The sequence below is a fragment of the Oncorhynchus kisutch genome, linkage group LG13 (genome assembly GCF_002021735.2).
Source record: "Oncorhynchus kisutch isolate 150728-3 linkage group LG13, Okis_V2, whole genome shotgun sequence".
NCBI lineage: Eukaryota > Metazoa > Chordata > Actinopteri > Salmoniformes > Salmonidae > Oncorhynchus > Oncorhynchus kisutch.
Genome location: NC_034186.2, coordinates 57,848,229 through 57,876,198, shown reverse-complemented (window position 1 = coordinate 57,876,198; position 27,970 = coordinate 57,848,229). Strand labels below are relative to the sequence as shown.

General features: G+C 40.1%; 2 protein-coding genes across 4 annotated transcripts; one reads left to right on the top strand and one right to left on the bottom strand.

The window, feature by feature from the left end:
• The first annotated feature begins 3,981 nt into the window (after nucleotides 1–3,981).
• Nucleotides 3,982–15,421, top strand: LOC109901749 (sialic acid-binding Ig-like lectin 5). 2 transcript variants are annotated; one of them, XM_031786643.1, is made up of 11 exons: nucleotides 3,982–4,073; nucleotides 4,539–4,692; nucleotides 4,842–5,237; nucleotides 5,422–5,742; nucleotides 5,847–6,110; nucleotides 6,211–6,492; nucleotides 6,685–6,811; nucleotides 7,011–7,092; nucleotides 7,221–7,527; nucleotides 11,894–12,133; nucleotides 13,397–15,421. In XM_031786643.1, exons 2-11 carry the CDS (start codon nucleotides 4,632–4,634, stop codon nucleotides 13,555–13,557), a joined length of 2,241 nt encoding a protein of 746 aa, XP_031642503.1. In that variant the 5' UTR covers nucleotides 3,982–4,073; nucleotides 4,539–4,631; the 3' UTR covers nucleotides 13,558–15,421. The 2 variants fall into 2 exon arrangements, with proteins under 2 accessions (XP_031642503.1, XP_020353303.2); XM_020497714.2 differs by having other exon boundaries at nucleotides 3,984–4,073; nucleotides 4,542–4,692.
• Nucleotides 15,422–21,685: 6,264 nt separating this feature from the next.
• LOC109902116 (sialic acid-binding Ig-like lectin 11) lies at nucleotides 21,686–26,738 on the bottom strand. 2 transcript variants are annotated; one of them, XM_031786654.1, is made up of 8 exons: nucleotides 26,647–26,738; nucleotides 26,028–26,181; nucleotides 24,791–25,111; nucleotides 24,420–24,680; nucleotides 24,038–24,319; nucleotides 23,723–23,849; nucleotides 23,442–23,523; nucleotides 21,686–23,313 (listed from the first exon to the last, which is right to left on the bottom strand). In XM_031786654.1, exons 2-8 carry the CDS (start codon nucleotides 26,086–26,088, stop codon nucleotides 22,933–22,935), a joined length of 1,515 nt encoding a protein of 504 aa, XP_031642514.1. In that variant the 5' UTR covers nucleotides 26,089–26,181; nucleotides 26,647–26,738; the 3' UTR covers nucleotides 21,686–22,932. The 2 variants fall into 2 exon arrangements, with proteins under 2 accessions (XP_031642514.1, XP_020353801.2); XM_020498212.2 differs by having other exon boundaries at nucleotides 26,028–26,178; nucleotides 26,647–26,736.
• Nucleotides 26,739–27,970: the final 1,232 nt, after the last annotated feature.

Genomic DNA, 27,970 nt, shown 5'->3' with positions numbered 1-27,970 from the left:
GACCGTTGGAGCCGGTGTAGTACGATTCGATATTTGTCCTGTGGGGACGATGTCATCTATGCACTTATTGATGAAGCCAGTGACTTATGTGGTGTACACCTCAATGCCATCAGAAGAATCCCGCAACATATTCCAGTCTGTGCTATCAAAACAGTCCTGTAGCTTAGCATCTGCTCATTCTGACCACTTTTTTATTGACCGGGTCACCGGTGCTTCGTGGTTGTACTTGTAAGCAGGAATCAGGAGGATAGAATTATTGTCAGATTTGCCAAATGGAGGGCGAGGGAGAGCTTTATTCGCGTCTCTGTGTGTGGAGTAAAGGTGGTCTACAGTCTAAAGGTGGTCTCAGGCGAGCAAAGCCTTGAAACTTCCTTAGATATCGTGCACCAGCTGTTGTTTACAAATATACATAGACCGCCACCCCTTGTCTTACCAGAGGCTGCTGTTCTTTCCTGCCGATACAGTGTGTAACCCGCCAGCTGTATGTTATTCATGTCGTCGTTCAGCCACAAATCGGTGGAACATACGATATTACACTTTTTAATACCCTTGGGTAGGATATACGTTCTTATAGTTTGTCCACTTTATTATCCAACAATTGTACATTGGCCAATAGTACCGATGGTAAAGGCAGGTTAGCCACTCATCGCCGGAAACTTACAAGGCACCACGACCTCCTTCTGCGATATCTCCGTCTCTTGACGGGATGACGGGATGAGGGCCTTGTCGGGTGTCTGGAGTAAATCAATCTCGTCCGACTCATTAAAGAAAAATCATTTGTCCAGTTCAAGGTGAGTAATCGCTGTTCTGATGTCCAGAAGCTATTTTCGGTCATAAGAGATGGTAGCAGCAACATAATGTACAAAATAAGTTACAAACAATGTGAAAAAACAAACATAATAGCATGGTTGGTTAAGAGCCCATAAAACGGCAGCCATCCCCTCCGGCGCCATCTGATAAGCACCTTTTACAACGATTACAGACTAGTCTTCTTGGGTAAGAAGCTACTGTCACGTCCTGACCTTAGTTCCTTTTTCATGTCTCTATTTTAGGTTGGTCAGGGCGTGAGTTGGGGTGGGCATTCTATGTTTTGTTTTTGTGTTTATATTTCTATGTGTTTGGCCTGGTATGGTTCCCAATCAGAGGCAGCTGTCAATCGTTGTCTCTGATTGAGAACCATACTTAGGTAGCCTGTTTTCCCACTTTTGTTTGTGGGTGGTTATTTTCCGTTTCAGTGTTTTCACCATACGGTTTTCCTTTATTCTCTTGTTCGTTTGTTTTCTGTGTTCAGTGTAATAAATATGACGAACACTTACCACGCTCCATATTGGTCCGATATTTCATACTCCTCGTCAGAGGAAGAAGAAAACCGTTACAGCTACAAGGTTGACACATCTGTAAATGGGGAGTTTCTCCCGTTCTTCTCTGTAGAGCCTCACAAGCTCTGTCAGGTTGGATGGGGAGCGTCGCTGCACAGCTATTTTAGGGTTTCTCCAGAGATGTTAGATCAGGTTCAAGTCAGGGCTCTGGCTGGGTCACTCAGGGACATTCAGAAACTTGTCACGAAGCCACTCCTGCGTTGTCTTGGCTGTGTGCCCAGTGTCATTGTACTGTTGAAGGTGAACCATCCCCCCAGTCTGACATCCTGAGCGCCCTGAAGTAGGTTTTCATCAAGGATCTCTCTGTAGTTTGATCCATTCATCTTTCCCTCCATCCTGACTAGTCTCACAGTCCCTGCCACTAAAATACATCCCCACAGCATGATGCTCTTACCACCATGCTTTCCTCCAGACGTTAAATCTTGGCCAAGGCCCTTCTCCCCAGATTGCTCAGTTTGGCCGGGTGGTCAGCTCTAGGTAGTCATGGTGTTTCCAAACTTCTTCCATTTAAGAATGATGTATTCCACTGAGTTCTTTGGGACCTTCAATGCTGCATACATCTTTTGGTACCCTTCCCGAGATCTGTGCCTTGAAACAATCCTGTCTCGGAGCTCTACAATCAATTCCATCGACCTCATGGCTTAGTTTTGCTCTGACATGCGCCATCAACTGTGGGACCTTATATAGACAGGTGTGTGCCTTTCCAAATCATGTCAAATCAATTTAATTTACCACAGGTGGACTCCAATCAAGTTGTAGAAACATCTCAAGGATGATCAATGGAAACAGGATGCACCGGAGCTCAATTTCGAGTCTCATAGCAAAGGGTCTGAATACTTATGTAAATAAGGTACTTCTGTTTTGTTTATAATACATGAGCAAACATTGATAAAAACATTTTTTTTGCCTTTCTCATTGTGGGGTATTGTGTGTAGATGTATGAGATTTTTTATTTATTTAATCCTTTTTTAGAATAAGGCTGTAATGTAACAAAATGTGGAAAAGGCTAAGGGGTCTGAATACTTTCCAAAGGCACTGTATATTTCAAGGAACAGAGAGTTTAAGTGTAAGTTTTTCGGGGAAGTAACACCCGACCTAACAAATAACAAATATCACAGTCACAAAGTGTGAAGATGAAGTAAACTATTTATGACTACATGCACTTCCGTTACAACTACACAAATTGAAACTGAAATTCATCTGACAGTTTACACATTACTGATACTTTATCAGGCATTGTTGCAACAAATTCCTTCCATTTCACGCTGTGATCAGTTGCATTATTACCATGTCTTCTTGCTATTAAGTCAACATAATGTAACGGTGAAAGAATCATCACTCTTCAAACGTGGGTCTTATATGTGTGTATACTGTAAAGATTGTGGTATAGAACCATCACAGAAATATATTGAATACAACCCAGTAGCCTCTAACGTTGATAATAAAGGGATAACCCAGTCAGTTGCACAGCTGAACGCATTCAACCGAAATGTGTCTTCTGTATTTAACCCTACCCTGCTTATTCTTACCATTTGCCGGCCCCTTAGATTCAAACCAGCAAAAACTTTTGGTTACTGGCCCAACACTCTTAACTGCTAGGCTACCTTCCGCTCATGTCAAGGTCGTTGTAATTAGGAGACCAAGGCGCAGCGTGATAAGCATACATTCTTCTTTTAATGAAGAAAGAACACTGAACAAACTAACAAAGTAACAAAACAAACCGTGAAGCTAATATGAAAAGTGCAGACAGGCAACTAAACATAGAATAAGAACCCACAAAATACTCAAGGAATATGGCTACCTAAATATGGGCCCCAATCAGAGACAACAATAAACAGCTGCCTCTGATTGGGAACCAATTCAGGCCACCATAGACCTACATATACCTAGACTTACAAAAAACCCTCGATATACAAAACCCCCTAGACAATACAAAAACTAACATACCCAGCCTAGTCACACACTGACCTGACCAAAATAATAAAGGAAACAAAGATAACTAAGGTCAGGGTGTGACAGCCCATAATAAGTGCATTTAGCACACTATACTTACTATAGTTACTATGTCAGTTGAAATAGAATATGTCAGTTACTACAGAATATGGCAGTACCATTTTTGCAGCAGATCTATCATATTGGGTACAGGGCTTCATTTCTCAGACCACAGAGGGCATCAATAACAGTGAGACTATTGCCAGCTTATCTCTATCCAATGCAAGGCATTCTCCATGTAATTCACATGCACATGTTTCAAACAGCAAATCTTGAAATATGTACACATTTTCTTATAGAAATCTTATACATACTTTCTTATAGTAAAATAAAGCTGCATCTGAATATACAAGGCAAGGGGATTGCAGTGTTGATCAAGATTGGTTGATTGGTGTGGATTGGTGGGGTTTGATATGTTGGTTGATGTGTTTGGGTTGATTATGGTCTAGATGCAGTACAGTATGGCTGGGTGGTATGTGTGGATTGGTGGGGTTTGATATGTTGGTTGATGTGTTTGGGTTGATTATGGTCTAGATGCAGTACAGTATAGCTGGGCGGTATGCAGTACAGAGGGACTTCCTGGATTGCAGCACCAGGTTAGAGGGAGAAGTAACAGACTGGGGACATGAAGTGACAGTTCACACCCATCAGAGACTCACACAGGGCTCACAGTCAATAGGAAGAGAGAGCACACAGAGAGAGGTAATGTGCTGATTCAGTCTTATTCTCTGCATGGATCAAAAGACAAGCTATTGAACCATTATATATTTTTGTCTCGTTACATTGAATGACTGTTAAAACTTAATTATGACTATGTAATGTAATGGTAAGATTATTCATTTAGGACATTACAACATATTCCTTCATAAGGCTTTAAATAGCATAGGAATAAATATTTATGAATGCAGGTAAATATATTTATGAGCAATTGTGAAGAAGGCATTCATATGAACATTGAACATAAATGTTTCTTTGACATCCTCTCTAGGCATTACAGAAAAATACATCTTAGTTGAATAAAAGTGCTAAGAAGGTTGTTATGAATGCCACTGTAGCACTCATAAAGGTGTTATGAAATATTAATATCCGATGTGTATTGCTATATGTTGTTATCATCACAACACCATTTCATATTGTATTTCACACTTGTCTCCTGCTCCATATCAGTAGACACAGACAGATAGTGACCATTAGACAAAGAGGAGAAAGAGGAGAGAGACCCCGGTGTTGTGGTTGATTCATCGAGGCAGTAGAAGCAGGATGTGGGTCCTCATCTGGGCAGCTCTACTTCTCTCTCTGACAGAGAGAACCACATGCCCAAGTAAGGTTCCTTTTATAACTACTATTTCTAATATACATATGACACACATCCCAACAGATACTGTCACATTATTATTTTTTTTACAAACAAGTGAAGTAGTATCAGTGCTTCTTGTATTACTCATGACTTTATTAATTTCCCTCCGTCAGAGAAGGCCACTGCAGCAGCATACAACATCACCTTCAGTCCAGCAGAGATAACACCACAGACTGGACTATGTGCTGTTATTCCATGTTCGTTCACTCACCCTGATGACTTCCTTGCTAGCATAGCAATGTGGCTTAAATGCCCTGATGAACAATGTGCTATTAAAGTAGAAACAGACTCTATTTTCCACTCAATGAATTCCTCTATAGCTCAGGAGGGTTATAGAAGGAGAGTAGCACTACTGGAGACAGACCTGACAAAGAAGAACTGCAGTATGATCATCAACGACATCACTAAGACTGATGACGGAGACTATCAATTAAGACTGTCCGGGACATTGAACAGTGGAAATATAAGTAAATTTACATACCAGACGAAACTGAAAATGGCAGTGAAAGGTACAGCATGACTATTACCGTTAGTTACAGTGACAAGAGTATTACTTTAGTGTAATTTGTCATGTACAAATTTACCATGAATACGGGAGCATTGCCTCTAAATGTCAATCATGCTATTGTGCGAATCTTCCACGATCCTGATTGAATTTAGGCCTCAGTCTGTGTTTCTATTTCCTACCTCCAGCTCTGACCCAGAAGCCCTCAGTGTTGACTCCTCCTCTGACAGAGGGAAAACCAGCGACCCTGACCTGCACCGCCCCGGGGATCTGCTCTGGAACTCCTCCTAACATCACATGGACATGGAGAGGGACAGGAGACAACATCACTGAGCTCAGAGACAACACCACTACACAAAGGAGAGAGGATCTGACCCGCGTCACAACAACCCACTTCTCAACTTTGAACTTTACACCTTCAGCTGAGCACCACACCACCAAGGTCACGTGCCAAGTGACATTCATAGGGAACATCACAACTGAGGAGACAGTGACTTTGAATGTGACTCGTAAGTAGCCTACATAATCTGACCTTACTTTGAACAACCCAACCTTTTGTTGTGCTTCAACAGTTATATTCCATGATTAACTGATTATTTACTTTATTTTCTAGATGTGAAGGAACCCAAGATCTCTGGTAGTAACACAGTGAGAGAGGGTGATACCCTGAATCTGTCTTGCTTTGTTGACAGCTACCCACCACCACCACCAGCAATCACCTGGAGTAAGAATGGGACAAGAGCTTTGGAACAGAATAACTCTGGACTGGCCTCTCTCACCATCTCCAACATGACAAGAGAACATGCTGGGGAGTATGTGTGTAAAGGTCAACACCTCAAAAGGACTCTGACAGCTGCCATTGTTGTCACTGTGATGTGTGAGTACAAACAACACTGTACAAACCTGATAAAAAATTGCTTGAAACATGTTTACTTTAAATTGTCCATGATATATCTTCCCCCTCTGTCTCTCGTTAGACCATCCTGTGATTCTCAATGCTTCTGGGTGTGTCATCCAGGCAAAGGTCATGACCTGTGTGTGTGTCAGCCAGGGGGTTCCCTTACCTCTCATAGGCTGGCTTAACACTGAGGAGTACTCCCTCACTAAATCAGTGTTGAGGTCCTCAGTGAACACCACCATCAGGATGCATGTCGGAAACCACAACAACACTACTGTGGAGTGTGTCAGCACAAATGAAGTGGGCAGAGTGAGAGAGAAGCTGCAAGTCACCCAAAAAGAGAGCCAAGGAAAGCAAGGAGGTAAAGAAATAAGTTGTTACTTTGTTAGAGAGCAACAGCTTCCCAATCCCACCCAATATGTCTGCAGCATAGAGGATTTATATGCTTTGAGTGAGAAAATATAACGTTATTATTTCATTTAAAAAGAAAATCAGAGGTTACAAAGTATTGTGAGCAACTTCTAAAATCATACATGCTTTGTTCTCTTTATAGAGGAAGTATCTAAAGACATCTTGGCTCTGCTGTTGAACCCACCACTGATTGCTGCATTTGTGATTGGTGCAGCCTTCTCATCCACCATCTGTTGTATCATCCTGTGTTTGACAGGGAAATGTAAAAGGTACATGCATTCTGTTACTGAAGTACAGTTAGTGTTATATGAGTGTTGGTGATTGTCTTTAGAAATTCACATTTCCTATCAAGAGGATCAGATATATTGTCAAAAGTTGCAATGCTTTGCACCATGTTGTAATGGAGGTGCTTGCTAACCTCTCTAACATATAGTTATTGAGACATTTTATGTATAATATTTTCCCTAGATGCAAAGAGAGGATCCCAAAGGACTCAGACTCCAAAAGCCCTTTAACGAAACTGGAGATGGTGGCATGTGAAGACCAACAGGTGCAGTACCAGTTTCCTTCTTTTTTCAGCTTTACCAACATTCTGTTAGCATTGACAGCATAAACAGATCTGGGACCACCAAGCTAACAAGACTCCTCACACAGTGCTTTCTGTAATCTACTCCATAGACAAATGCAGGACAGGCTGTGCGTGGCAAACAGACCCCTCTGCGGGTGGTGCTGATGGAGGGAGCTGAAAACACAGGACCCCAGACCAGTGGAGCTGCAGGAAACTCTGCCAAAGGGGAAGAACCTCAAGATGTGCACTACGCCACTATCAACTACTCCCAACTGAAGAAGACTCCTGAGGAGGCAGAGAAGAAGACCACCACCTCGGAGTCAGAGTACGCCAAAATCAAACGAGAGAATAAGAAAGAGGGGCATGAAGGTGGAGGAGAGGGGAGTGGAGTGATGGACGAGGAGGAGAACGAGAATGGTAAGCCAGCAGCAGAGACATATGAGAATACAGAGCTTTACTCCAACGTCAAGGCTATTATGGGTGGTGAGTGACACAGCAATTTTCACTAGAAACATGGGGGATAGCATGCAGTATTATATAGCCATGTGTTCTTATATCATTTTCTGAATCCAGATTGAATGTTTTATGTTGATACTGGGACTTTTGCTCAACTGAAACTACTGTAGTTTTGGTGTTGTTTCCTCATGTGCTTAATGCAGTTTGAATGTTTTATGATAATACAGAGACGTTGTTTAATAACTGAAACTACTGTAGTTAATAGTTTTGGTAAATGATTTATTTTACAGCCCTGTGTCAGATGGTACTGTATGTATCTGGTGGTTGTACATTTTCAATAAGAATATTTTCTAGTTGTACATAGAAGCAAGGTTTGGTCATGTTTTTATAAAGTCTTTCAAGGAAGAGTCATTTTACTTTTGTAATGACAGTGTTTTGTCACCAAGGGGAAGGACTGACACATACGCGGTTGGGAAAAGTAGAGGTCAAGACATTTCTTTTTTCTTCTCCTCTTTCCTTTCATTTTTGCATTTTGATTTGACAAGTGGGTGGGGATATTAGGTAGTATGTGTGGATGTAATCCATATATTTCTGTAAATAGAATACTGATACACTGTTGGAAATGTTGGCAAAATGTAAATCAGAATTCTCATTTTGGGCTAGCCAGAGAGCTCAAATGAAAGAATCAAGAAAAAAAGTACATTATGCTTTTAAAGGTTGTTTGCTTTAGACAGATTGGTTGTTTAGCAACAAAACAGATGTGAGCACAACTATGTGGTAAAACAGATGGGTTGGCTTAGATTGTTGACAACATGTCACATATTTCATCTCCAATGTTTGAAAATATAAATACATTTCCAGAATGAGCACTTGTTGTCTCTCAAATACATTGTTACAGTTGTTTGGTTAGCTAGGTAGCATTTTTTTGTGTGCCATATTAGCAAATAACACCCCCCAGAAATATGACATTTCAAGAACAACATAAAACTAGCTGAAACAAGCCACCTACTATTCGCCAGATGGCAGCTTTGTGTCATTGTTGCTAGATATCTGGCCATCCAGAATCACCACAACATGTGGTCTTCTGCCCCATTGAAGCATGCCTATCGTTTTCATGACATTGTCAGCTAACCCATTTATGAGAATATTTTTCTATTCATAAGTGTGCATTATTGCAGTATTGTTTTATATTGAGGCACTACCTCAATCTTTTTTTGTATTTTCATTTGTTTGTTCTCTGAAATATGTTAAAAGAATGTATAAATGGTACATTTTCCAACTTACCAGCTCCACAAATTTCGTTCAATAGTAATTATAAGCTACCAATTGAATAAATCAGGAATGGGCAACTTTGATGGGGGTGGAGGCCCCCCCAAAATCAGGTCTGCATACCCACATCTATACCCACACATGTAGTCAGATGTAGTCAGAGCCAGAGTCAGGGCTCTGACTACATGTGGGTATGCAGACCTGTGAGCCACTGCGGCCCCCTGTGATGATTTTATTTTTGTGGTGCAATGGTGCATTCTGCCACCTAGAGTGTGTTATATGAACAGGAATAAAGCTAAGGTTGGTGATTTACTACCACCTGCAGAAATATTTGCTTACAAGTATAATTCATTGGCTGATCTCTCCTGATTATTCGAATTGAATCATGTGATCCCTCCTTAAAACCTCTTAAGGATCCATTTCAATTTTAACCTAAAATGATTTACCCAAATCTAACTTGATTAATTTGCCGAAATAGGCTTTAAATACATTAACGGCTAAATAAATATATACATAGTCACATTCGCGAATTACTTTGGGATATATGAACCAGTTTTCAAAAGACACTATTGTGTTATACAGTTTTAAATAGTTTTTGTGTACAGAATAAGGAGACATGAACCTGCCCTCAGAATATCTCTCTCGGATTCAAGAGGAGGCAGACCAACTTTCCAAATAGGGGAGAAGCTCTCAAACCCCACTAGTTGTTCATTCAAGGAAAATAATATAACAAAGGTAAGTTAGAAGACCTCTCGTATTGCCAACCTTACGACAATGGCAGTAAATATTTTTATGAATTCGACAACACACAATGAAAGGAAACTTGATTAATATCACATTCTTTTCTGAAGTGAATGGTTTCACCCATGACTCTGACCAGGAACGGCGGGGTTCTTTGACATTACGTTGCATGCAGCGCAAGTGAGGTTGATGGAAACAATAGTTTTATAAGCCTTGAAATAATTGAGACATGGATTGTGTATGTGTGCCATTCAGCGGGTGAATGGGCAAGACAAAATATTGAAGTGCCTTTGAACGGGGTACGGTACTAGGTGTCAGGCTCAAAATTAGGAATATGGTCTTAATGTTTTGTACACTCAGTATATATCAGTGGTGGTCGGTGCAGTATAAAATGAGTGAGGACGATTCTTTTTTTCATAAGCATGGCCTCATTCTATTGCAGCATATTTTAAGACTGTCATTCATATTCTATTCACCCAGTTCAATGGAACAGCAATAGGTTTAGGCTACGACCTGATATAAAAATGTTCCCTATACCCATCATGAGGTTGCTATGACGTAGGTGCACACAGGTCGAGATCATTTTTGGGGGTGACAGTGACACCCGGACAGACAGAAGCACATTCAATACCGCCTTGCACACGCTTGCCTGCATCTAGCTGATCTAGGTTGTAATCATTAGTATAACAATTATAAACGAGAGAATCTAATGGACAAATTCAGGTATTTTTATCCCCATTTCGTTCCGTTTGCTTCCGTTTAAGAAACGTTTTCAACAGAATCGGCGTAATAAATACACCCCTGATCATGCGTGAACTGTTCACTTTTATAGCAGCCCCGTTGTATTCCTTCTCATATCTATACACTCTCCTCTTCTCTTGTGGAGTTCAATGCACAAAACATCAGCTGTATGTGACCAGGTGAAAAAACCTTTCCAAGTCAAACCATATCATAGCCACAACACACAGCCTACATCGTTGTCACCATATTAACTAGTAAGTAATGTCATAGTCAACATAGTTCATAGAACTAATGCGTTAGTAAATCCCCTACAATAATGCAGTAATGTTACAGAGTACAGTTAGTAAGCAGTTTAGCACATACAACATAAATTAGTCAAACTAAAAGCTTACCTTGACTTGAAGGAATTCCGGTGTTCTGTTGGAAAGTCATAGCCAGCCAGCTAACATAGCATCCCTCTGTTTGAGCGGGGGTTTTGAGTGGGCTAAAATTGGCTAGCTACATTTGCTAGCTAAGTAAGTGAAAGTGAAAAAAAAATACGAAATCTCTCTCTCTATCTCTCTTTCTTTTCCTTCATTTTTTGAAGAAATTAATTTGTTCAAAACTGTTAAACTAATGTCTTTCTGTCACGTCCTGACCTTAGTTCCTTTTTCATGTCTCTATTTTGGTTTGGTCAGGGCGTTAGTTGGGGTGGGCATTCTATGTTTTTGTTCTATGTTTTGTATTTCTGTGTTTGGCCTGGTATGGGTCCCAATCATAGGCAGCTGTCTATCGTTGTCTCTGATTTAGAACCATACTTAGGTAGCCTGTTCCCACCTGTGTTTGTGGTTAGTTGTTTTCTGTTTTGTGTTGTTTCACCTGACAGGACTGTTTTGTTTCTTACATTCGTTGGTATATTTTGTTTTGTGTTCTGTTATATTAAAATATTAACATGGACACTTACCACGCTGCGTGTTGGTCCGATCTTGACTACTCTTCCTCAGACGAAGAGGAGAATCGTTACACGTTCTCTCTCTCTTTGAGTGAACTACTCACCACATTTTATGCACTGCATTGCTAGCTAGCTGTAGCCTATGCTTTCAGTACTAGATTAATTATCTGATCCTTTGATTTGGCGGATATGTCAGTTCATGCTACAAGAACTCTGATAGGTTGGAGGATATCCTCCGGAAGTCATAATTATTGTGTAACTCAATGGAAGGGGGAGAACGATGAGCCTGCTAGATTTTATTTAAAGTCAATGTACCCAAAGGAGGCGGAAGCTAGCTGTCCTCCAGCTACACCATGGTGTAACCCTACAGAGTGCTGTTGAGGCTACTCATTGCAAAACAGTGCGTTTTAATTAACTATTTGGTGACATATTTAGTATTGCTTATCTAAAAAGTACAACTTCTTAAATGTTTTACCATTTTAATTTTTATGAAATTCACTGAGTATGATGGTCCTCCCCTTCGCCCTCTGAGGATCCTCCACTGGTGTGCATGCAAATTAGCCATTGCAATGTCTGACTGATTATGATAGAGCGTGTCACATATTTCATGAACATGATTAACTGCATATTCACTTTGTTTCCAAGATGTGAAGGTACTCATTATCACAGTGAGAGAGGGTGATACCCCGAATCTGACCTGCAGTGTTGACAACTACCCATCACCATCATCTAACTTCACCTGGAGTAAGAACAGGTCAACAGCTTTGGAACAGAAAAACTCTGGACTGGCCGCTCTCACAATCTCTAACAAGAGAACATGCAGGGGAGTTTGTGTGCTCAACACCTCAACAGGACTTCCAGCTTCCACTGTTGTAACTCTAATGTGTAAGTACAAACAGAATTATACAAACTTGATTGAAAATTACACATTGATATGACATGGAATCACTTATCTGTCGTGTTGACATCAATCTAACACTGATAGCTCTCTCTCTTCAATGTCCTTTTCCAGATCGTCCTGTGATGCTCAATGATAATGACCATTCTCAAATCTGTCTTAAACGTGAGAATGATAGCTTACCCGTTGCTGGTACTAAAACTATACTATACCCATTCAATTCATGTCCTATTTTTGATGTAAAGTAAGGTTAATTCCGTGGAGATATTCATAAATAATCAAAAACCTATATGACCTCTTATGTTAGAGAAACTGTAAACTTCCCCAGTCAACTACTGGCCGAGCCTGAGAATCCCAGTACCACTATAGCTATCTATCACAGTACCACTGGTGTAGCTGCCACCATAGCCTTTCCAGACCACTGTTTTCTGCTTCATCGCTTCTCTGCGTTCTTCTGTCTCTGTTTTCTCTTCCCTTACTCTTGCACAGCTTAAGACAGAGCTCTGGGCTCAAAGTTTAACTCCATTCTAGAGGAGAGCACGGTAAGGTTCCTAAACAACCCAGCCCCAATCCCAACTCCAAGTCTCAGTGGTAGACAGCATCCCTCACACATCACAGACAGCAAAATTATACGATGGCCCAAATTTGGCTCTAATCTACAATATTACTACTTACCATTTTACCCAGTTAACCACTTGGTGTTATGGTCCTGAAGTGGATCTGTAGCATGAAATGTCCAGACCTTGCCTGGCAATGTGGCCCACATTCAGACCAAAAGTAACTATGGGAAGTTGTTAGGGCCACATAACTCAAGCCAGAGATGGCCCATAAGCAAAGTGCCAACCCTCCCCCAGTTCACATCTCCTACATTTGGAGCAGATCTGGGCCATATGACTCATTGTGGTGCCAGAACTGAGCCACATTGTATGTGTCACAAAACAACCAGATCTGGCCCACAGTCGTCTGCTGTCTGAGATCAGCTTCCATGTGCTGTATTGCCTTTGATTTCCACTACTGCTGTTGCATGGCTGCCTCGATACTAACAGGATATGCTAAACCGCCTCAATCTCCTTGTTTTACGCCTCTGCTCACCAGTAACTACTAACCCTCCTTTCTCCTCTCTCAATGTCTGTCATGTTATTTATCCCTTTATACTCTGAATGTTCTGAGGTGTCAATGGCATTGGTGGCACTGTGCTGATATAACCTGTGATTCTGTATGGGCCTTCTCTCTTTCCGTACCTTCAACAGGGAGAAGACAGGGATTATCAACCTGTGGGCTCTATGGCAGACCTGGAGAGGCAAGAGCTGAACTACGCCGCCCTGCAGTTTCTCGTGGGGCCCTCCAGGGATGGGGGGGGGCCTCAGGGAGAGATGACAGCAGCGACTACACCGAGATCAAGGCCAAATGAAGCGCGATCCTTCCCTGACCCATCATCACCGCGGGACACAGTGGCAGCCATGTTGTCGCCCCCCTCCTCACGTCATTCACCCCCTCTTTAAACATCTTCCCCCCCTCCCCCGTAGACACCATCACCAACCTTCACCGTCACACCAAGAACTCCCATCGTCTCCGCCCGTCCCTGAATCATCTCAAATGACGTCCCTGTTAGTCGACCCCCAAGCCTCCAAGGGGAACCCCAGTCACATCTCGCCACCCAGGACTGCTGGTAGCTACTTGTAGGGTCAGAACACGGCCCAGTGGACAATGTAAAAAGATCTTTGTATTATCAGCAGCTGTCGGTCTCCAGGCTCTTACTCTATTGTTCATAGTCAAACAATTCCCTCACAACAGGTGCAATGTGTTAGTTACTGTACTGTATCATCTAGATTCAATGTTGCTATTTCCATCTCTACACCATAAATTGTTGGCATTGCTTTTCTGGGGCTCCCCTTCTGTATGTCACCCTATATCATACTCATAGCTAGCCTGGTTAAACCAGATTGAACACTGCGCTCATCAGTTTTCCTGTGAAACGCAGCGCAATCAGTTTGGATACCAAGCTAACTGTCTAGATCCGTCCGTTATAGTTCTTCTCCACTGTGTCCGCTGCCAGTCGAAGTGTCAGGGAAAGTGCTTTTTCTTTTCTTATCTCTATTTCTGACCCTGGATCTGGAGGAAATGAGGGATCTCTTCTCTCTTCCTGATCCAGTGGTTGTCAACGCTGACCAGTGTTCAACAAACGTTAGGCCTGGTACACATCCAATTGAAGCCTGTCATCTTCATCTCACATATTCTGTTCCCACATATAGTTCAATAGTGATGTGTGCTGTGACTCCGTGGCTTTTGATGATGATGAGAAATGAATATTTCTTTGATTTTATATAAAGAGAGAATATGGATACTCTTAGAGGTTTGTGGAGCCTCGAACACAAGGTTCTGCTCGTACAAGAAGTGGCCTGATTTTTCTTGTTTTTATGCATTATAAGCACTGATTGCATTGTGTTTTGCTCTTGAGGAAATATGCCGGGGTAACACAGAATGTTCTATTTATGCCGTTGCCCATGATTTAATTACTAGTATTTTTGGATGATGTTTTGCTAAGGGTAAGTGTTAACTGATCCTTAAATGGGAACCAATGGATTAGAATACATTTTTGGATCAATCTGGCATACATGACTCCACTGTAACACTCGCACAGCAGGACAAAATGTATCTCGTTGAGACAATGTGTGTGTGTGTATGTAAACAGCGCTGAAAGATCAGCGAACACTGATCACTGTGGCTGTTTCAAAAGATCACTTTACCTGAGACCGCTTCTCACAAAATGTCTACTTCAATGGTTGTGAAGTGTGAAATCGATGCCTAATCCTATAGGGTTGTATCAGATGAGGCATTTGAGTGGCACAACATTGAAGTTGTTATACCAGTTGGTTGTGCTATTCAAATATACTTGATCAACTCATGTAATGTAATCTCCAAGCTCACTAATGGCAACATTAGATAACAATGACTGTTAATACAATATTAATACGCTGCATATGGATGGGTAAAAGGATACCAGTATACATTATGTAAATAAATACCCTGCATGACTATTATGCTGTCAGCCATATGTGTAAATACACTACAGTGATGATTGTTTTTATATCTTTGACACAAATATTCCGATCAGAATTCTGCAATCCTTCTGCAAATTAGCACTGTTATTACTTAACGACAATAAGAGCTCTATGATGATGTTTGATCATTCTCTTTCTTTTACAAGTCTGTCCCGCCTCAAGAAAAGCCATCTTTCTTTGGGTCCAAACAACAAATAAATCAAGTAAACAACAGAGAATGTGACCAGTTCAGTTTGTTATCTATATAGTTTACCTCGCTCAGACAGTCCTACCTTGCATAACTTGTTGATAAAAACATCTAAATATAACAGTGATAAGCATTTCATTGGCACCTGACCTAATGCCATATGTCCCCCTGTAATGAAACTGTGGGATTGTAATGTTGTCTTACCATTTACAAGCACTGGTCAGATAGACAAGGAGGGCCACATTAAGGCTGAGGAACAGACCAACAATTATCAACGGATAGACTGCAACGTCACTATTCTCTGGCCCAGGGATATCTGTGGGAAGTGATACAAATTAATTGGCACGAAAACACTTTGTTTAATTGGTCCAACACTATTCTACTTTAGCTCTACTCTTTACCCCACCAGACAGGTTCCATCCAATTGGCGACAGATTTTCATGCAGAATAAAATGTGCACGTTTCCACCAAACTGACTTGCTGCAGATATAATCAGTGCGGGATTTTCCACTGCTATTTCTCGCATAATACATTTTTACTGACACAAAAATATCCCAGGATGTTGAACGAACAAATGATCTGTCTGCATTTTTTAAATTGTATCATCGAAACTTCCTGCTTCCATCACAGTTGTCTTTTTTTTTTTAAACGGTATGACTTTAAGTAAGTGGACACCTGCTCATCGAAAGTCTCATTCCAAAATCATGGGCATTATTATGGAGTTGGTCCCCCTTTTGCTGCTGTAACAGCCTCCACAACAGCCTCCACCTCTGGGAAGGCTTTTTACTAGATGTTGGAACATTGCTAAGGGGATTGCTTCCATTCAGGCACCGGCACTGATGTTGGGCGATTCGGCCTGTTTCACAGTCGGCGTTCCAATTCATCCCAAAGGTGTTCGATGGGGTTGAGGGTCAGGGCTCTGTGCAGGCCTGTAAAGTTCTTCCACACCGATCTCGACAAATCATTTATATTTGGACCTCGCTTTGTGCACGGGGGCATTGTCAAGCTGAAACAGGAAAGGGCCTTCCCCAAACTGTTGCCACAAAGATGGAAGCACAGAATCGTCTAGAATGTCATTGTATGCTGTAGCCTCAAGATTTCCCTTCACTGGAACTAAGGTGCCTAGTCCGAATCATGAAACAATGTGTTTTATAAAGAGGTGATTTTATAAAACTATAGTTTATTAAACTCTGTATAAACTGAGTATATGTGAGGGTGTTGGTGAAATGGAGAAAGGTGGAGTCAGGCGCAGGACACAGAGATGAGTATAGTCCGACAGTTTACTCAAAAAATGAGAGAATAATGTTCCAACACGGAACATCCAAAGCACAAAGAACACGAACCCACATGACAAACAATAACACACAAAACAGAGAGGGAGGCCAGGGAGTTAAATAAGGAACATGATTAATAGAATAGAAATCAGGTGTGTAATAATGAAGACAAAACCAAACGAAAATGAAACATGGATCGGTGGCGACTAGAAAGCAGGTGACGTCGACCGCCGAACGCCACCCAAACAAGGAGAGGGACCAACTTTGGCGGAAGTCGTGACAGTATAAACAACATATGCAAGTGCATTCGGAAAGTACTTGACTTTTTCCACATTTTGTACATTACAGCCTTATTCTAAAATGTATAAAATAGTTTTTTTCATCAGTCTACACACTATACCCCATACTGACAAAACAAAAACAGGTTTTTAGAAATGTTGGGAAATGAATAAAACAAAAGAAAACAAATATTAAATGTACATTTAGACCCTTTACTCAGTACTTTGTTCAAATCAAATCAAATGTTAGTTGTCACATGCGACCTTACAGTGAAATGCTTCCAAGTCCTTAACCACTTTATTGATTTAATTCAATTAATCCTTGGTTGGAAATTCAATTCATGTCCCAACACCAGAATACACACATATTTATCTGTCTCTTGAGGTCTGGGCAACACTATTCCTAACTGCTTAATTTGGGGATAAGTAGTAACAAGCCTGCTATCAAAACTGTAGGATGTTCAATAGATGGGTTGGTGGTTTAGAAACAAAACAGACTCGTTAGTAACTGTGACAAAGTGAAAATGTAGAGTTTCCATCAACCTCACTTGCAAGAACACCGCGGTTCCTGGTCAGAGTAGTGGGTGAAACCATTCACTTCAGAAAAGGATGTAATATTAATCAAGTTTCCTTTCATTATGTGTTGTCGAATTCATTGAAATATTTACTGCCATTGTCGTAAGGTTGGCAATACGAGAGGTCTTTAGACTTACCTTTGTTATATTATTTTCCTTGAATGAACAACTAGTGGGTTTTGAGTGCTTCTCCCCTATTTGGAAAGTTGGTCTGCCTCCTCTTCAATCCGAGAGAGATAGTCTGAGGGCAGGTTCATGTCTCTTTATTCTGTACACTATTTAAAACTGTATAACACAATCTTGTCTTTTGAAAACTGGTTCATATATCCCAAAGTCATTAGCGAATGTGACTATGTATATATTTATTTTGCCGTTAATGTATTTAAAGCCTATTTCAGCAAATCAATCAAGTGTTTGCTGGTTTAGCTAGCCACGTTAATGACGAGCTAACTAGCACCAGTCAGTTCACAGTAATTTCATGCTAGCAATTGCTAGCATGGTATTTGTTGGTAATTCAAGGCTTCTTTAATGATATATTAAGTGAATGTTTATTTTCTTACTACATTAAAATGTTTATATAAAAAGGATGTACTTGTGTTCTGTATTTATGGATGGATGTCGCTTCACATTGAGGGCATGTATCATTACTGCTGCTCCTATTTTAAAGATATCTTGTGTCCGGAACCCTCCAAGATCCCCCCACAGTTCCCCAATAGCTGTCCCTCAACCATTCGAGACCCCTCCCACAGCCCCCCCCCTGAAGATTTTTTATATATTTTTAATTAATTCCATTCCCCAACCCCAAGAACCACCCAATGCACCAACAACCGAGAGAATAAACTAAAGAGAAAAAAGGAAAATACAGAAGAAAACAGAAAAAAAACGATGCAACATAAATAATAATAATACATTTAAAACTAAGGACATCAAGGACAACTGGAATCATAACAGCAATGCCTACTGTATATGTTTGTGTGCATGTCTGGCACTATTACATGTATGTGTGTGTTCTTGTATGTGTTTATTTGAATGAGAGTGTGTGTATATGCATGTGCACAAACACCTGCAGCCTCAGGCAAACCGGCATTAGTTGTAAAAACACTGCCAATTAGTGTCATTCAAATGTACTTTTATAATGTTTTTACTATTTTTCCCCTTTATCTTTTGACCATCATCCTCTCTCACACAGCAACTCCACTCCCACTTGTCTCCAATTCCACATACCAACCCTCAGCTTCCCTCATCCCATACCCATCTATCTCTGCTGGCCACCCACTTTGTGTTTCTACGCAACACATATCTTTCAACTATGCTATGATGTTTAACGTACAATTTCAATCTATCTAATCGAATAGAATCTACAGATTGCGTGTTGAAGATAAATACTTTTACTAAGAGTGTTAGTATATTAGTAATTGACTGACCCGGTCTCTCCAGATCGCCTAACAGTACTATTTCTAGGGTCAATTTTAGATCAATGCTATGCATTTTCAGCCATTCCTGAACCTGAGACCAAAAACAGGCTATCTGAGGGCAATACCAAACTAAATGGTCTATTGATTCTGTATCCTCACAACAAAATCTGCAGAGCTTCGATGATTTTATGCCCCAAACATTCAAAAAAATTTGGTGGCAAGAATTCTATATAATAACTTTAGCTGAAAAGCACAAAGTCTTGAATCTTGCGTTGTTTTATATATCAACTCATACACCCTGTACCATGGAATCGGTACATCTAAAATCTCTTCCCAACTATTTTGCAATCTGTATGGCACAGTTTTCAACATCCTGGTCCTCAAATGAAACTGGTATACTTTCCTATTTATGCTATTTTTATTCCTCCGACAGTTTTGATCCTTTATATTGGGCAGACAGACCAGTTCCCTACCTCCTCCCGCTGCCACCGCCTCCTCCATTAATTGATTGTACTCTTGGATTAAGCAGACCTTCCCATACAATTCTGATTACTCCATGAATGACATAATTCTACCATTACAATATCATTTAAGAACAAAATACCATTTTCAAACATCTTTCCCATAAATACAGGTATTTTATCAACCAGCACATTTGAGTTCAGTAATAATATTTGTTGTAATATTTGTTCTATCTTTTCAGGGGGATGAAATTGAAATTGTAGCCAGCTCTGCAATGCTTGTTTGAAAAAGACAGATACTTTGAAAAAAGTATCATTTTCAATTAAACAAAAATGAGACATGGCAATCTGCACAAAGGCAAAAAATGACATTTTTAAACAATGGATGACCTTTTCTTATTAATCTACTTGAGAACCATTTAGGGTTCAAATAAAACTTTTGAATGAGTGAAGCTTTTAGAGAGAGGTTAGTGCTTTTATATTTAATCATCTCAACCCACCCAATTCATATTCATTAAATAGATAGGCTCGTTTTTATTTTGTCTGGTTTAGCGTCCCAGATAAAGCAAAATATTTTTTGCTCATATGATTTGAAAAACGAATCATCAGGAGTAGGCAGCGCCATAAGTAAGTGAGTAAACTGAGATATGACTAAAGAGATAATCAGGGCAATTTTTCCATAAATAGACAGGTATTTACCTCTCCATGGTTGCAGGATCTTGTCTATTTTTACAAGTTTTCTATTGAAATACATTGTGGAGAGCTTATTTATATTTTTTTGTGATATGAATACCGAGTATGTCTACTTCACCATCAGCCCATTTTATAGGTAAGCTGCAAGGTAATGTAAAAGTTGTATTTTTTAATGATCCAATACGTAATATTGTACACTTATCATAATTAGGTTTTAGTCCAGAGAGTACAGAAAGGTTATCTAGATCTTTAATGAGACATTGCGGACTTAACATAAAACTTGAGTCATCAGCATACATGAACACCTTTGTTTTTAAGTTTAGGATTTTTAATCCTCTAATGTTGTTATTGGATCTGATTTTAATAGCTAGCATTTCGATGGCCATAACGAATAGATATGGTGACAGCAGACACCCTTGTTTAACTCCTCTTGACAATTCAAAACTCTCTGAGAAGTAGCCGTTATTTACTATTTTACACCTGGGGTTGCTATACCAAATTTTTTACCCATTTTATAAGAGAATTACCAAAATTGAACAAATCCACGCATTTATAAATAAAACCCTGTCTTACTTTCTCAAATGCCTTTTCAAAATCTGCTATAAATACCATTCCTGGCTTCTTATATGTTTCATGATGTTCTATTATTTCTAGTAGTGGTTATTATCTCCAATGTATCGTCCATGTTAACAACCTGTCTGATCAGGATGAACAATACCTGGTAAAGCCCTTTTAATTCAGAGTGCTATGCATTTTGCTAGTATTTTTGCATCACAACATTGAAGTGTAAGCGGCCTCCAGTTTTTTAGAAAGACCGGGTCTTTATATTTGCCATCTGTAACTTGTTTTAATAATAGAGAAATCAGACCTTCCTGCTGAGTACCTGACAGACTACCATTTCTATAGGAGTAGTTAAAACAATATAACAATGGAGCTTTTAGTATATCAAAAAATACTTGATATACCTCTACCAGTATGCCGTCAAGCCCTGGGGTTTTTCCAGACTGAAAGGATTTAATAGCCTCAAAAAGTTCTTCATCTGTAATTTGGCCTTCTCACTGATCTTTCTGTACATTTGTTAATTTTACATGTTTTATATTATTTGGAAAGAATTCCTTACCGTAATCTTTATTCAGTGGGAGAGGGCAGTCTTGACACAAAATGTTGAACATAAATGCAATGGTTCATTGGATCAGTCTAACGCTTTGTACGTACACTGCTTCCATCTAGTGGCAAATATCTAAAATGCACCTGGGCTGGAATAACACAATATGGCATTTCTCTTGCAATTCATAGATGATGGTCCAACATTTTTTTTTTTACGTGGCAGAATGCACCACTGCACCACAAAAACAAAACAAATCATCACAGGGGGCCACAGTGGCTTACAGGGCTGCATACCCACATGTAGTCAGAGCCCTGACTCTGGCTCTGACTACATGTGTTGGTATAGATGTGGGTATGCAGCCCTGTGAGCCACTGCGGACCCCTGTGATGATTTTCTTTGTGGTCTCCACCCCCATCAAAGTTGCCCATTCCTGATTTATTCAATTGGTAGCTTATAATTACTATTGAACGAGATTTGTGGAGATGGTAAGTTGGAAAATGTACCATTTATACATTCTTTTAACATATTTCAGAGAACAAACAAATGAAAATACAAAAAAAGATTGAGGTAGTACCTCAATATAAAACAATACTGCAATAATGCACACTTATGAATAGAAAAATATTCTCATAAATGGGTTAGCTGACAATGTCATGAAAACGATAGGCATGCTTCAATGGGGCAGAAGACCACATGTTGTGGTGATTCTGGATGGCCAGATATCTAGCAACAATGACACAAAGCTGCCATCTGTCGAATAGTAGGTGGCTTGTTTCAGCTAGTTTTATGTTGTTCTGGAAATGTCATATTTCTGGGGGGTGTTATTTGCTAATATGGCACACAAAAAATGCTACCTAGCTAACCAAACAACTGTAACAATGTATTTGAGAGACAACAAGTGCTCATTTTGGAAATGTATTTATATTTTCAAACATTGGAGATGAAATATGTGACATGTTGTCAACAATCTAAGCCAACCCATCTGTTTTACCACATAGTTGTGCTCACATCTGTTTTGTTGCTAAACAACCAATCTGTCTAAAGCAAACAACCTTTAAAAGCATAATGTACTTTTTTTCTTGATTCTTTCATTTGAGCTCTCTGGCTAGCCCAAAATGAGAATTCTGATTTACATTTTGCCAACATTTCCAACAGTGTATCAGTATTCTATTTACAGAAATATATTGATTACATCCACACATACTACCTAATATCCCCACCCACTTGTCAAATCAAAATGCAAAAATGAAAGGAAAGAGGAGAAGAAAAAAGAAATGTCTTGACCTCTACTTTTCCCAACCGCGTATGTGTCAGTCCTTCCCCTTGGTGACAAAACACTGTCATTACAAAAGTAAAATGACTCTTCCTTGAAAGACTTTATAAAAACATGACCAAACCTTGCTTCTATGTATAACTAGAAAATATTCTTATTGAAAATGTACAACCACCAGATACATACAGTACCATCTGACACAGGGCTGTAAAATAAATCATTTACCAAAACTATTAACTACAGTAGTTTCAGTTATTAAACAACGTCTCTGTATTATCATAAAACATTCAAACTGCATTAAGCACATGAGGAAACAACACCAAAACTACAGTAGTTTCAGTTGAGCAAAAGTCCCAGTATCAACATAAAACATTCAATCTGGATTCAGAAAATGATATAAGAACACATGGCTATATAATACTGCATGCTATCCCCCATGTTTCTAGTGAAAATTGCTGTGTCACTCACCACCCATAATAGCCTTGACATTAGAGTAAAGCTCTGTATTCTCATATGTCTCTGCTGCTGGCTTACCATTCTCGTTCTCCTCCTCGTACATCACTCCACTCCCCTCTCCTCCACCTTCATACCCTTCTTTCTTATTCTCTCGTTTGATTTTGGCGTACTCTGACTCCGAGGTGGTGGTCTTCTTCTCTGCCTCCTCAGGAGTCTTCTTCAGTTGGGAGTAGTTGATGGTGGCGTAGTGCAGATCTTGAGGTTTTTCCCCTTTGGCAGAGTTTCCTGCAGCTCCACTGGTCTGAGGTCCTGTGTTTTCAGCTCCCTCCATCAGCACCACCTGCAGAGGGGTCTGTTTGCCCCACACAGCCTGTCCTGCATTTGTCTATGGAGTAGATTACAGAAAGCACTGTGTGAGGAGTCTTGTTAGCTTGGTGGTCCCAGATCTGTTTATGCTGTCAATGCTAACAGAATGTTGGTAAAGCTGAAAAAAGAAGGAAACTGGTACTGCACCTGTTGGTCTTCACATGCCACCATCTCCAGTTTTGTTAAAGGGCTTTTGGAGTCTGAGTCCTTTGGGATCCTCTCTTTGCATCTAGGGAAAATGTTATAAATAAAATGTCTCAATAAGTATATGTTAGAGAGGATAGCAAGCACCTCCATTACAACATGGTGCAAAGCATTGCAACTTTTGACAATATATCTGATCCTCTTGATAGGAAATGTGAATTTCTAAAGACAATCACCAACACTCATATAACACTAACTGTACTTCAGTAACAGAATGCATGTACCTTTTACATTTCCCTGTCAAACACAGGATGATACAACAGATGGTGGATGAGAAGGCTGCACCAATCACAAATGCAGCAATCAGTGGTGGGTTCAACAGCAGAGCCAAGATGTCTTTAGATACTTCCTCTATAAAGAGAACAAAGTATGATTTTAGAAGTTGCTCACAATACTTTGTATCCTCTGATTTTCTTTTTAAATGAAATAATAACATTATATTTTCTCACTCAAAGCATATAAATCCTCTATGCTGCAGACATATTGGGTGGGATTGGGAAGCTGTTGCTCTCTAACAAAGTAACAACTTATTTCTTTACCTCCTTGCTTTCCTTGGCTCTCTTTTTGGGTGACTTGCAGCTTCTCTCTCACTCTGCCCACTTCATTTGTGCTGACACACTCCACAGTAGTGTTGTTGTGGTTTCCGACATGCATCCTGATGGTGGTTTTCACTGAGGACCTCAACACTGATTTAGTGAGGGAGTACTCCTCAGTGTTAAGCCAGCCTATGAGAGGTAAGGGAACCCCCTGGCTGACACACACACAGGTCATGACCTTTGCCTGGATGACACACCCAGAAGCATTGAGAATCACAGGAGGGTCTAACGAGAGACAGAGGGGGAAGATATATCATGGACAATTTAAAGTAAACATGTTTCAAGCAATTTTTTATCAGGTTTGTACAGTGTTGTTTGTACTCACACATCACAGTGACATCAATGGAAGCTGTCAGAGTCCTGTTGAGGTGTTGAGCTTTACACACATACTCCCCAGCATGTTCTCTTGTCATGTTGGAGATGGTGAGAGTGGCCAGTCCAGAGATATTCTGTTTCAAAGCTGTTGTCCCATTCTTACTCCAGGTGATAGATGGTGTTTCTGGGTAGCTGTCAACAAAGCAAGACAGATTCAGGGTATCACCCTCTCTCACTGTGTTACTACCAGAGATCTTGGGTTCCTTCACATCTAGAAAATAAAGTATATAATCAGTTTATCATGTTCATGAATTATAACTGTTGAAGCACAACAAGCTGTTGGGTTGTGCAAAGTAAGGTCAGATTATGTAGGCTACTTACGAGTCACATTCAAAGTCACTGTCTCCTCAGTGGTGATGTTCCCTTTGAATGTCACATGGCACGTGACCTTGGTGGTGTGGTGGTCTGCTGAAGGTGTAAAGTTCAAAGTTGAGAAGTGGGTTGTTGTGACGCGGGTCAGATCCTCTCTCCTTTGTGTAGTGGTGTTGTCTCTGAGCTCAGTGATGTTGTCTCCTGTCCCTCCCAATGTCCATGTGATGTTAGGGGGAGTTCCAGAGCAGATCCCCGGGGCGGTGCAGGTCAGGGTCGCTGGTTTTCCCTCTGTCAGAGGAGGAGTCAACACTGGGGGCTTCTGGGTCAGAGCTGGAGGTAGGAAATAGAAACACAGACTGAGGCCTAAATTCAATCAGGATCGTGGAAGATTCGCACAATAGCATGATTTACATTTAGAGGCAATGTTCCCGTATTCATGGTAAATGCACACGTCGGCTCAATAGGAATTTTCCTTTACATTTAAGTCATGCTATAACATGGATTTTGTATCCATATAGAAAACAGCAGAAACATATACTCATAGAAAGAATGAAATCATAGTACCGGTTTAGAAAAATAAACACTTTGAAATGGGAGACTTGGGGAAATCTTGGGCTTTGTAAATTGGAGGTACTTATGTTACAGTAAGTGTACATGACAAATTACACTAAAGTAATACTCTTGTCACTGTAACTAACGGTAATAGTCATGCTGTACCTTTCACTGCCATTTTCAGTTTCGTCTGGTATGTAAATTGACTTATATTTCCACTGTTCAATGTCCCGGACAGTCTTAATTGATAGTCTCCGTCATCAGTCTTAGTGATGTCGTTGATGATCATACTGCAGTTCTTCTTTGTCAGGTCTGTCTCCAGTAGTGCTACTCTCCTTCTATAACCCTCCTGAGCTATAGAGGAATTCATTGAGTGGAAAATAGAGTCTGTTTCTACTTTAATAGAACATTGTTCATCAGGGCATTTAAGCCACATTGCTATGCTAGCAAGGAAGTCATCAGGGTGAGTGAACGAACATGGAATAACAGCACATAGTCCAGTCTGTGGTGTTATCTCTGCTGGACTGAAGGTGATGTTGTATGCTGCTGCAGTGGCCTTCTTTGACGGAGAGTCATGAGTAATACAAGAAGCACTGATACTACTTCACTTGTTTGTAAAAAAATCATGTGACAGTATCTGTTGGGATGTGTGTCATATGTATATTAACAATAATAGTTATAAAAGGAACCTTACTTGGGCATGTGGTTCTCTCTGTCAGAGAGAGAAGTAGAGCTGCCCAGATGAGGACACACATCCTGCTTCTACTGCCTCGATGAATCAACCACAACACCGGGGTTTCTCTCCTCTTTCTCCTCTTTGTCTAATGGTCACTATCTGTCTGTGTCTACTGGTATGGAGCAGGAGACAAGTGTGAAATACAATATGAAATGGTGTTGTGATAATAACAACATATAGCAATACACATTGGATATTAATATTTCATAACACCTTTATGAGTGCTACAGTGGCATTCATAACAACCTTCTTAGCACTTTTATTCAACTAAGATGTATTTTTCTGTAATGCCTAGAGAGGATGTCAAAGAAACATTTATGTTCAATGTTCATATGAATGCCTTCTTCACAATTGCTCATAAATATATTTACCTGCATTCATAAATATTTATTCCTATGCTATTTAAAGCCTTATGAAGGAATATGTTGTAATGTCCTAAATGAATAATCTTACCATTACATTACATAGTCATAATTAAGTTTTAACAGTCATTCAATGTAACGAGACAAAAATATATAATGGTTCAATAGCTTGTCTTTTGATCCATGCAGAGAATAAGACTGAATCAGCACATTACCTCTCTCTGTGTGCTCTCTCTTCCTATTGACTGTGAGCCCTGTGTGAGTCTCTGATGGGTGTGAACTGTCACTTCATGTCCCCAGTCTGTTACTTCTCCCTCTAACCTGGTGCTGCAATCCAGGAAGTCCCTCTGTACTGCATACCGCCCAGCTATACTGTACTGTATCTAGACCATAATCAACCCAAACACATCAACCAACTCATCAAACCCCACCAATCCACACATACCACCCAGCCATACTGTACTGCATCTAGACCATAATCAACCCAAACACATCAACCAACATATCAAACCCCACCAATCCACACCAATCAACCAATCTTGATCAACACTGCAATCCCCTTGCCTTGTATATTCAGATGCAGCTTTATTTTACTATAAGAAAGTATGTATAAGATTTCTATAAGAAAATGTGCACATATTTCAAGATTTGCTGTTTGAAACATGTGCATGTGAATTACATGGAGAATGCCTTGCATTGGATAGAGATAAGCTGGCAATAGTCTCACTGTTATTGATGCCCTCTGTGGTCTGAGAAATGAAGCCCTGTACCCAATATGATAGATCTGCTGCAAAAAGGGTACTGCCATATTCTGTAGTAACTGACATAGTAACTATAGTAAGTTTAGTGTGCTAAATGCACTTATTATGGGCGGCAGGTAGCCTAGCAGTTAAGAGTGTTGGGCCAGTAACCAAAAGTTTGCTGGTTTGAATCAAAGGGGCCGGCAAATGTAAAAATATGCAGGGTAGGGTTAAATACAGAAGACACATTTCGGATTAATGCGTTCAGCTGTGCAACTGACTGGGTAATTTATTTATTATCAACGTTAGAGGCTACTGGGTTGTATTCAATATATTTCTGTGATGGTTCTATACCACAATCTTTACAGTATACACACATATAAGACCCACGTTTGAAGAGTGATGATTCTTTCACCGTTACATTATGTTGACTTAATAGCAAGAAGACATGGTAATAATGCAACTGATCACAGCGTGAAATGTATTAAAAACAGAAAACAGAAATACCTTATTTAAATAAGTATTTAGACCATTTGCTATGAGACTCGAAGGTGCATCCTGTTTCCATTGATCATCCTTGAGATGTTTCTACAACTTGATTGGAGTCCACCTGTGGTAAATTCAATTGATTGGACATGATTTGGAAAGGAAAGGCATGTCAGAGCAAAAACTAAGCCATAAGGTCGAAGGAATTGATTGTAGAGCTCCGAGACAGGATTGTTTCAAGGCACAGATCTGGGGAAGGGTACCAAAAGATGTATGCAGCATTGAAGGTCCCAAAGAACACAGTGGACTAGAT

What these genes read in the sequence shown, in the direction of transcription:
- LOC109901749 (XM_031786643.1), top strand. Translation starts at nt 4,632, where the DNA reads ATGTGGGTCCTCATCTGGGCAGCTCTACTTCTCTCTCTGACAGAGAGA. An exon ending in CATTGTTGTCACTGTGATGT is followed by an intron (nt 6,111 to 6,210) that starts GTGAGTACAAAC and finishes GTCTCTCGTTAG; the next exon opens with ACCATCCTGTGATTCTCAAT. An exon ending in TGGCATGTGAAGACCAACAG is followed by an intron (nt 7,093 to 7,220) that starts GTGCAGTACCAG and finishes TCTACTCCATAG; the next exon opens with ACAAATGCAGGACAGGCTGT.
- LOC109902116 (XM_031786654.1), bottom strand. Translation starts at nt 26,088, where the DNA reads ATGTGTGTCCTCATCTGGGCAGCTCTACTTCTCTCTCTGACAGAGAGA. An exon ending in AGAGAGAACCACATGCCCAA is followed by an intron (nt 25,112 to 26,027) that starts GTAAGGTTCCTT and finishes TCCTACCTCCAG; the next exon opens with CTCTGACCCAGAAGCCCCCA. An exon ending in CATTGATGTCACTGTGATGT is followed by an intron (nt 24,320 to 24,419) that starts GTGAGTACAAAC and finishes GTCTCTCGTTAG; the next exon opens with ACCCTCCTGTGATTCTCAAT.